This window comes from Papio anubis, chromosome 5 (assembly GCF_008728515.1).
Source record: "Papio anubis isolate 15944 chromosome 5, Panubis1.0, whole genome shotgun sequence".
Taxonomy (NCBI): Eukaryota; Metazoa; Chordata; class Mammalia; order Primates; family Cercopithecidae; genus Papio; species Papio anubis.
The window spans coordinates 146,675,274-146,686,417 of record NC_044980.1 but is presented as its reverse complement, the minus strand read 5'-3'; the positions used below and the strand labels follow the sequence as shown (position 1 = coordinate 146,686,417).

Here is an 11,144-nt window from a genome sequence, read left to right as displayed (position 1 = left end):
GCGCTGAAGGAGCACTTCCGGGGCAGTAGGAACGTCGAGTCGGCTGCGGTGGCTGTTCTGAGGGTGGCGGCCGGATAGGTGCGGAGCTTCCTGGACGAGGCAGTAGGGGTGCGAGGTTCAGGGGCCGGGCCCGGGCAGCCGAAGTCGTTAGGGAGGCGGTGACCTGACGGTGGGCGGCTTACATCTCGCGGCAGGGTCGAGGGCTGTGAAAGCGCTTTAGTGATTGAAGCGCTACGTTTGTGTGAGGGAATTCTTGTTGTCAGCGCCTGAGAACTTAGTTGGGAGCGGACTTTTACACCGGATCTCTCGTTTGGGACCCATTCTTGGATGTGGGAAGAAGTGAGAGCGCATGTTTGCTCATCTAGAGACAGCCGTATTAATAACGATAATAAGGATACAAACCACCACCACACCAACTAATAGCAGCTGTCAACCTGTGGGCGGTTACGTGCCGTTCGCTGTTCTAAGCCCCTCACATATCGCGTCACTGAATCTTGATAGGGACCCAGAACCCCTTTTGACGGATGAGGAAACGGAGAGGCAGACAGGTGACCTGACTTCCCCATAATCGCTGCAGGACAGGAAGAAAGTTAACTCCAGAGCCCGTGCTTTTAGCTACTAAGCTGTACTGCTCTCCATTTTGGTAAATGGGGCGGGGGGAGTGTATATAATATATATATGTGTATATGTGTGTGTGTGTGTGTGTAAGCGTATGCGTTTTTATTTCTTAAAGATATGGCTCAGCCATTTAATTTTTAGTGTTCCAGTTATTGGAATCTTTCTCCTCCAATTGGGAAAATAACTGGAGAAGAAACTACAATTATTTCTACACGCTTACTACACAATGCCTGGAAGACTTACAAAACACTAAATAGTGCAGTTCCACGTACTTGGTGTTTATTCCTTTTTATTGTTTTACCTTTCTCCTAGATTATGAATGAGTTGAGAACAGAGATGGTACAGTCATTCTAATAACGATAGTAATGATAAAATAAACAGCCATCACCGTAAAAAATTCTCTTCTGGCTTAGCTCAAGTATCTGGCACAAATGAAAGAATAGAAATAACCAGTGTTTAATATTTTAGTAAAGGGACTGTTTTGGCCGGGCATGGTGGCTCGCTTGTGTAATTTTAGCATTTTGGGAGGCTGAGGCAGGGGAGGATTGCTTGAGGCCAGGCCTAGGGTTCAAGACCAACCTGACCAACATAGCAAGACCCTGTCTTTAAAAATATATTTTGGAGTATGTCCTTCCAGTCTTTCATGGAATTATATAAATTTATGTAATATGTGTATTATATATTCTACATATAGTATACTGTATTTATTTATGATGATGATAATGATGTGTTGCAACCTGGAGAGAGCATAAGGAAAAGATAGGAAACATTTATTCATATACACAGAACATTAGTTGAACTTTGTGCAAAAACTGTCTCGTCTTTCCTATTAGGCCCTTGGAGTAAATGGCTACATTAGTTCTCTATCTCCACAGGTACTGTGGTACTACTTGGTACGTAGTAGGTACGCAAAAAATGTTTGCAAGTGAATGAATGGCTACTTCTAAGTTGGTTTGTATGTCAGTGAGTAGTTGTATCTGGATTTTTTCTCTGTGTGTTTTGGAAATGTATAATGTGTTTATATTATATACCCATATATTCTGAACTCCATAGTGTTGTCTTAGTCTACTTCTTTAGCTTCTTGCCTTCCTATTGTTCTTCTCCCTGCCATGGTAACTACTCCCTACTGTAACTGTCCATATTGTATACTGTCAGACCTCAGGCCTTTGGCTGTACCCACATGCTGTTTCCATATCCTTGAATCCTGTCATTGGCATCATCATCTGTCAAAATCGTATGCTTCTTTTAAGGCAGGTGTTGCCAACTCAGATGACTACAGAGGTTAATCAGGTAGCATAATAGCATAATTTGAGTGAAGTGGATTTGCATGGGAGGTTATAGGGAGCTGGAGAGCAACTGCCCCAGCTAAAAGGGCCCAGCAGCTATTTGGCACAAGCTGGTTATTAGAAAGTTGAATGTGGGCCCTGTGTTGCTAGATCTTTCAATTTTACAAGTGAGAAGTTGGAAGCCTGTATTTTTATATGAGGTCTGATTTTTAAATGTTGGCAACTAGTTTTTGCAAAGTTTAAATACCGTGCAGGCCAAATAAAAACATCTGAGGGCTGGATTTGGCACTCGAATTCCCAGTTTGTGACCATTGCTCTAGACTTATTTCAGGTACTTTGTTCATGAATTACGTTGTCTGATTCTAATGGAGTTCTGTCTTTTTCAGCATTTTGTGTGTTGGATGGTCTGGCAGGGATGTTTCAGCATTTTGTGTGTTGACTGAATGCAGCACCTCAGTTATAGTGCTGCATCCAGTCTGCCTTAGTTTTAATATGCGTTTCTTTTCTAATGCATTAGAAACATTTTGATGGCATGGGTTGGGTCTAATTCTGCACTTAGTATATATCAGTACATACCTATGGCATGTGTGTACATATGTGTGAGATGTATTGATTTTCTACCCTGATAATCCTTGGTTATCCTGGAAACTAGTGTCTGTTCTTTGTAGAAACACTAATAGTATGTTGGCTTTAATTGCCAAAGAGCTCTACATCTGGAAGGAATTGAATTGAGTAACATTGGTATTCAGAAGTTGATCTGACATAAATCCTATCTGATGGCTTAAATTTCGTAATGTCCTGGAAAAACTGAGGTAGGAATGATTAATAACTAAAAAGATTTTTAAGGACAATCAATAAAAGGAAAAATTGGTAAATTATACCTCATTAAAATTAAAGACTTGCTCCGAAAGGCCCTATGAAGACAATTAAAAGATAAGCTACAGACTGGAAAAAAAAATATTTGTAAACCACATGTACAGAATATATGAAGAGCTCTCAAAACTCAAACAGTAAAAAAAAAAAAAAATCTCATTAGAAAATGGGCAAAAGATACAAAGATATTTCACTGACAAGGATATACAGATGGCGTATAAGCACATGAAAAGATGTTCAACCTTATTAGGTCTTAGAGAAATGCAACTGAAATCCACAATGAGATATCACCACATAACCGTCAGAGTGGCTCAATTAAAAAATGGCGACAGTGTCAAATGCTGGCAAGAATGCAGAAAAACTTGATCACTCATACATTGCTAGTGGAAATGTAAAATGGTGTAGCTAGTCTGGAAAAGCGTATGGCAGTTTCTTGTAAAACTAAACATGAACTTAACCATATGACTCAACAATTGTACTCTTGGTCATTTACCCCAGAGAAATGAAAGCTTATGTTCCCCCAAAAACCTATACATGAACTTTCATGGCTGTTTTATTTAAAATAGTCCCAAACTGGAAACAATACAGATATCCTTCAATGGATAAATGGGTAAACTGTGATACATCTATACTATGGAATACTACCCAGAAATAAAAAGGAAGGAATATTGATACACACAACTTAAATGGATCTTGAGGGGCTTATGCTGAGTGAAAAAAGTCAATCTCAATAGATAACATGCTGTATGATTTCATTTATATAACGTCTTGAAATGACAAAATTACAGAGATGGAGAACACCTGTCCATCAGAGCGATCAGTAGTTGCTTTGGGTTGGAAGGAGTGTGGCAAGTGGTTATGGCTAAAAAAGGATAGCACAAGGGAATCCTTGTGATTGAACTGTTCTGTATCTTGATTGTGATAGTCGCACAAAGCTCTACATGTGATAAAATTTTATAGAACTAAATACAAATAAGTGCATGTAAAACTGATGAAATCTGAATGAGATCAGTGGATTGCATTGATATCAGTTTCCTGGTTGTGATATTATATTTGTGTAAGTTTTACAATTGGGGGAAACTGGATGTAGGTATGTGGGATCTCTGCATTATTCCTTGTACTTGTATGTGAATCTATGATAATCTCAAACTAAAAAGTTTAAACAAATACTTTATACCAAAGAAGCCTATATAAAAGGTTTTTTTTTTTTTGGGTGGGGGGCTTTAATTTTACCAGGTGATGTTCTAATCATGTCAGATAAAGATGATATTGAGACTCCGCTGCTAACTGAAGCAGCCCCTATCCTTGAAGATGGAAACTGTGAGCCAGCCAAGAATTCTGAGTTTGTTGACCAAGGTGCCAAGCCAGAGAGTAAATCAGAACCTGTAGTTTCCACTCGGAAAAGACCAGAGACCAAACCTTCCAGTGACCTTGAGACTTCAAAAGTTCTCCCTATTCAGGTATCACAGACCACAGACAAAATAGGGTATCTATGAAAATACTAGGATTAAAAAGTGTTGGGGCTAAAAGAAATTTGGCATAAATACCAATTTAGAATTGCTCTTATTTTTTTGTCTTTACAACCTAAAATATAGTCTTTTCCATGCTATAAATGTCTTTATGAGTAATTGCTTTTGCTACATGGTGCTTACATACTGATAGCATATATCTGCCAGTCAAGCAATACATTTTTTTAGCTAAATAATATGTATTTGTTCACCCATGCTTTTGGCTAATAATTAGATACTTTGTCCGTACATTCTCATTTTCCTCTAATTTTTTTCATTTTTCTTTGCCTTTTGTTTTTCTGCCTACTGGGAAATTAGGATAATGTTTCCAAAGATGTACCCCAGACCAGGTGGGGTTATTGGGGGAGCTGGGGCAAGTCTATACTCTCTTCAGCCTCGGCTACGGTAGCCACAGTAGGTAAGATCATCAGTCATTTAGTTATTTTTATGTGTGTATTTTATATGGATCTGTGTTGCATATGACTTTGTTAAAAATCTTTTTCCTTCCATGTTTACTCGAAGGCTTTATAGTTTGAGGATGCATTAGTAATGATGGGCTGATGTATACTGCCACTAGAGTTTGTAGCATTTCCTCGTTAGAATATTGAAGTCTAGGAATGATTACTGTGAACTTATTCTTTGGGTTTTTTTTAGGGAAATAGTGCCAAGATTAGTTACATATTGTCAAAATAACATGTCTTGTGGTCATAAATGATTTTATTTAAATTTAAATCATTTAAATCAACTTGATTTAAATCTTCAAGTTTGAATTTTGGTTTGTTTCTTCAGCTTTGGTGACAAATAGCAAAAAAAAATTATCATTTTTCTCATTAGGACAAGGTATTTCAAATGTCATCGAGAAGGCAGAGACTTCCCTTGGAATCCCTAGTCCCAGTGAAATTTCAACTGAAGTCAAGTATGTAGCAGGTCAGTATATGGAAACATAAAGACCTAGAATTATGAATTGAAATGGAGCAGTTGAACTAATTTTTCAGTAGGTATTTATTGGACATCTGATACTCAGGGCATCATGGGACTGTAGTGAGAAACAATTTAGAATCTTTAGCTCCCAGTTAGACATCTATGTCATTTAATCGCTTATGTGTCCCTTCACTTCACTTTCCACATCTGAAATAGAATATTTTATATCTCAAGTGATTGTTGTAAATATTTAACAAATAAGGCCATGAATATACAATATAAAAATTGCTTAGCATTTTGCTTGGCATAATTGAATGAGAGACCAGTAAGAGTTAGCTGAATCTGAGTCTGTTGTGACACAAGAAAAATATTTTAATGTATTGTTTTGGGTGTGTATTCTTTTTGTGTTCAGATTTTTATGAAGACTAAGTTTAATTCTAGAGGCTGGCCTTGATCGGACAGAAACCTGCTCTCAAACCATGAAGGCTAGAATTATAACCAGAAATCTAGAGGGCCTGGGACCAGAAAATAGGAATCTTTTCAAGGCCTTGTTTGTATTCATCTCTCATGGGCTTTATTGTCTTTCGTGTTTCTTTTTGTTGATCTGTCTGTTTTTTTCTTGAAGCAGACTGACTTTCACTGTTTATTTTCCTCAGCTCCAGCTTTTTATTGAATTCTGGCATCAGTTATTTCCACTTCTGAGTTCCTAGGTAAAAGAATTAGATCAGTCTAAATTTGGGTCATGTGTCCATGGATCGCTTATGGCTGGGAGACAAGTTACATTGTATAAACATGGCTGCAAAGGACTATGTATGTGAATTGAAGACACTGTTCTTAGTGATGCCTGCATCAGTTAAACTATTTTAGCTGCAAGTAACAGAATGTGTGAATGAAAGTCAGTGTATTTTTCTTACTTAAGGAGTCTAGAAGTAGGCTGTTCCAGAGTTAGTTTAGTGGCTCAATGATGTCAAGGTTTTGGGCTGGCTTCTCTACAGTATTCTCTGTTGATTTCTGTATAGTTTCTTTATGGTTGCCTGATAATACTGCAGCTCCAAGTACAGTGTTCTAAAACAACCATGCTCAAAGTCAGGAATGAAGTAGATGGGAAGTGTCATTTCTCCTCACGCATCCCTCTTTCTTTAAAGAGGGGAAATGTTTTCCAGCAGTCCCAAGCATGTTTCTTCTCCAATGCCATTGCCTGGAACAGGATCTCATGTTCTTAATGTAGCAGCAAGAGGTGCTGAGAGAGTGAGTTGTGGGCATTATCAGAAACCTCAAGATCAGGATATGGGTTTAGCAGGCAAGGAAAAAGGGGGTTAGAAGTGGCTTTGAATATGTTAACAACAGCATCTTCATGACACTGAAAGATACCTACCACAGAGGGCCATGTTTTAAGAAGGACTTTGAAAAACTGGGTGAATCCTGGAAAGAGTGAGCTAGATAGTATAAATCAGAAAGTATCTGAGACAGGTCTCAATCAAGTTAGAGGTTTATTTTGCAGAGTTTGAAGGATACACCTGGGAAAAAGGAACACAAACCACAGAAACAATCTGTCTTCCATACTCTTTTTGAAGAGGGTCTGGGGACTTCAATATTTAAAGGAGAAAGAGTGGGCTGTAGGGGAAAGAGGAAGAAAAGAAAGGGGAGGGTAGATAAGAGGGGCAAGTGGTTGCCTTCTTTTGAATCTTTGGTCAGTGTTCACTGAATCCACATTTTATGTGTAAAAGGAAAGAGCAGAGGTAGAGTAAATTATGTATGTGTCTTACGCTCAGTAAATTGGCAGTTTACATGAGATAAAGTAAACGTAGAGTAGCTACCTGTGGAAACATCTGGCCTTCTGTCTGGCCTTTCTGCTTAGGAACAAAAGGAAAGGCAGTTTTTTGTGTAACTGAGCTTTCAGCTTAACTTTATCTTTTGGCATAGTAAATTTGGGGTCCTGAGATTTTATTTTCTTTCACAATAGTGAAATGTCTAGAATTAAAGTCTTATGAGAGAAAGTCTTATAAGAGATACTGAATCTGGTAATCTGGAGAAGGGAGATTGGGAGAATATACTGGTCTTTTTTCTGAAGAATAGCATGGAGAAGAGGATTAGGTTTATTATTCATGGTTTATTGGGAGAGAACTAGTAACTAGTACTACTCAGTGGAAGTTATATGGAGTTAAGTTTTAGTTTAATAAAGAGTTTAACAGGGAGAACTTTTCAAAATTACAATGGACTGCCTTTTGATACTAAACCCCTTCTATCTTCTAAAGTTCCTGAGGAAGGGGGTTAATTCCTCTGCCAAGGATATGTCTTATAGTCAACATGTATCTTTTCAGAATTTTGAGATAAGTATAGGCCACTGATGGAAGTCACTGATCATCTGTTAGGGATTTTGTTGTCTTCCTTTAAAGGGTACTATCTTCTGCTTTCCTTTTGTCAGCAGGCAGTTAAGGTATTTGCAACTTAAATTGATGCTTTTAAGGCTTTTTTTTCTTTTTCTTTTTTTTTTGAGACAGAGTCTCACTCTGTCGCCCAGGCTGTAGTGCAGTGGTACCATCTCAGCTCACTGCAACCTCTGCCTCCTGGGTTCAAGCTCTTCTCCTGCCTTAGCCTCCCAAGTAGCTGGGATTGCAAGCATGCGCCACCATGCCCGGCTAATTTTAGTATTTTTAGTAGAGGTGAGGTTTTGCCGTGTTGGCCAGGCTGGTCTCAAACTCCTGACCTCAAGTGATTCTCCTGCCTCGGCCTCCCAAAGTACTGGGATTACAGGTGTGAGCTGCCATGCCTGGCCAAGGCTTTTTATAAAGCTTGTTTAGGGTGAGTCTAGAGTGGCCTTTACTCCAACTAAGTACTATTTATCTTTACTGCTAAGGCTTGACTCTTCTGAAGTCTCTACCTTAATTCCCAGGTGTTTAATAAAGTCTCTGCTTTGGTGGTTGGAAGTCAGATGTTTCTCAGCATGATCTCTGGGGATTGCTTAGCTTATAGCTCTGTGGTAGTTCTTTGTACAGACTCGTGGAGTCTCCCGGTGCCTGAGCAGTGCGGTATTTAAGCAAAAACACCTAAAGTTGTCTTTGGGCATGCCTATGCGGGTTCTTAGAACTCTTTAGCTATGTAGCTTCCTTCTCTGTGGTTTTCTGACCTGCAAATTCCGATTGCTTTAGCATTCCCAGATTCCAGTCTCCGTTTCTTCCACTCATACTGGTTGCCATGCCCTACTTGGGTTTCTCCTCCCTCTGTCATGGCCTGGAAAGCTCCTCTATACAGAAAGCCAAGCCAATTGTAAAGTTTACTTTTTTTTTTCTTGTGTGAACCAAAGTCTTGTACTGCCTCTTGTCCTATGTCTGAAGACAGTTGCTTCTTATATATTGTCCAGTTTTTCAGTTGTTGTGGCAGGAGGGCGTATCTAATACCAGTTAATCTATTATGGCTGGAAGTGGAAGTCCTCTCGATAATAGAGTATTTAATAATACTTAAATTATTTGGTATAATGGTTGTTTTCCTATGTGAAATTTCTAAAGTTAATAGATTTTTTTTTGAAATATACCCATCTTTGTAATGTATGTCTGTTTGATTTCTACTAATCATAATTTTCTAGGACAAAATTTAAAATAGACTGGATTTTTAAAAATCAGGTTTATTGAGTTATAATTTACACACAGTAAAATTTATTCTTTTTAGATGTACAGTTTTACATGTTTTGACCAGTATATATACTTCTGTTTATACTATGTAATCATAGTACACTGTGATTATGCAGATATAGAAAACATTCTTTATAGAATGATCAATACAGATATATGGAATGTTTCTTATATCTGTATTGATAATTGAGACATAAGAATATTTTTATTACCCCAAAAAAGTTCTCTCATGCCCTTTTGTAGTCACTCTGTTCCACTTACTGTCAGTTCTCAGCAATTACTGATCTTATAGTTTTCTGACCTTATAGTTTGACTTTGTCCTGAAGATTATATAATTGGAATCATACAACATGTAGTCTGTTGTATATATCAGCTGTTTGTTTACAAAACTGGATTTTATTTTTGAAATGAAATGAAAATGAAAACTGCCTATCTTAGCTTTCATTTTAAAATAAGCAAATGGTTTAAAATGATAAAAAGGGCTAAAGCCTTGTGTGTAGTAGGCAGGGTCTAGTTTTAAAAAATTCACATAGATGCTAATAAAGCATAAGAGTTAAGGGACCTGTGCTTCATGTTTACACATCCCCTCCCTCTTGTAGGAGAGACAAATGCCAAAGAGAATGAAAACTTCTCCCCAGTGGCTGGGGCATTTGGTGTATTCTCAACTATCTCTACTGCTGTTCAGAGCACAGTAAGTAAAAAAGTGCAAGGTGGCCTGTTCCTTTCCATAATTATAATGAATTTGCATATCTTTCTCTCTCTTTTCTTTGAACATACATGTGGACTGATTACTTTTAAAGGAGTCCAGGCCACTGAAGACCAGTCACTTTGATCTTATGGGTGGAGTGAATGCTACTTGAAAACTTTCATTAAAGCAATAAGGATGAAAGTAGGAAATAAAGGAGTAACAATAAGGGAGTAGGAGTTACAGAGAGGCAATATATGTATTATGAATTCTTAATTTGGTGGCCCTAAGAAAATGTCTGCTTTACAAAAATATTTTTCTCATAGTTGCATCTTTTAGGCAAAGGGGAAATGTGATCTTTTTGACAGATATTTGCGAAACTATATATGATTAAAAAGATTTGTGAAAGGATTGTCTAGGAAGCTAAATATCTTTGCTACATGAGGATAGATAGCTAGTATTTTTTTAAATTTTAACTTTTTATTGAAATATACATACAGAAGAATGAAACAATAAGTGTTGTTTGAATTTTCAGTGTGAAGCACCCAGAGTAAGAAACAGTATTACCGCACAGCAGATCCCCCCACCATCTTGTGTCCTCTCCCAGTTTCCTGTGTCTTCCCCTCTCCTGCACCAAGATAACCATAATCCTGACCTCTACCATCATAGGTTAATTTTACCTGCATTTCAGCTTTACATAAGTGGAATCACATATAGTAGCTAACTTCTTTCACACAACATTATGTTTGTATAATGTATCTATGGTGGAGTTTGTGTGGAAGATTTGATTTTCTTTGTTGTATTTCATTGTGAAGCTTTGTCACGTTTTATTTATTCATTTCATAGTTGGTGAGCATTGGGGTAGTTTTCAGTTTGTAGCTATTACAAACAGCTGTTATGAACATTTTTGTACATGTCTTCTGATGAACCGCTGTACTTATTTCTGTTAGGATGTAACCATGAGTGGAATTGCTGGGTCATGCAGCTGTAGTAGATGTTGACAAACAGTTTTCCAACGAAGTTATACCTATTTACATTCCCATAAGCAGTGTGCAATTGTTTTACTTGCCTTACATTCTTGCCAATGCTTGGTATTGTTAGCCACTATTTTTATATAATAATAAAAATATGCATACCATTATGTTTTCTCAATATTGTTGTAATGAGGTTTCGTGTATTTTCTAGGGAAAGAGTGTTATCAGTGGGGGTTTGGATGCCTTAGAATTCATTGGAAAAAAGACAATGGATGTGATAGCTGAAGGGGATCCTGGATTTAAAAGAACCAAGGGTCTTATGAACCGAAATGCAACACTATCTCAGGTACTGATTATCTTTACCTGTTTACTTCCTGTTTCTGTTTTGATCTGTATTTTTGCCTTTGTTTACTTGGAACCTTGTTAGTGTTTTCTTTTCAAGAATTTTCAATAATATTTTTATTAAGGCGTTTTTTGGGGGGTCAGGGATTGGTGAGAGCTGTACTGTTTACAGAAATACCCAGCTGTTTTTTCCTCCTGTTTCCTTTCTGCAGGATCCTCCCATCAGTGCAGTACAAAATGCTAAATCTTGTCAGGTTTTTTTTTTTTTCTTTTTAATGTTTAAATCACTTTCAGAGAAACTGGTTCCT

The 11,144-nt window shown here is 37.6% G+C and overlaps 1 protein-coding gene across 4 annotated transcripts in view; it reads left to right on the top strand.

The window, feature by feature from the left end:
* The first annotated feature begins 1 nt into the window (after position 1).
* Positions 2-11,144, top strand: part of FAM114A2 (family with sequence similarity 114 member A2) — a 51,266-nt gene continuing 40,123 nt past the window's right edge. Inside the window, exons 1-6 of one of the 4 annotated variants that reach the window (XM_021939889.2) lie at positions 2-78; positions 4,014-4,237; positions 4,604-4,703; positions 5,120-5,212; positions 9,435-9,526; positions 10,706-10,840. In XM_021939889.2, the coding sequence (XP_021795581.1) occupies positions 4,028-4,237; positions 4,604-4,703; positions 5,120-5,212; positions 9,435-9,526; positions 10,706-10,840 (630 nt within the window). In that variant the 5' untranslated portion in view covers positions 2-78; positions 4,014-4,027. Of the gene's footprint in view, positions 644-4,013; positions 4,238-4,603; positions 4,704-5,119; positions 5,213-9,434; positions 9,527-10,705; positions 10,841-11,144 lie in introns of all 4 variants that reach the window. The other 3 variants (XM_021939892.2, XM_021939890.2, XM_021939893.2) reach the window with 3 other exon arrangements.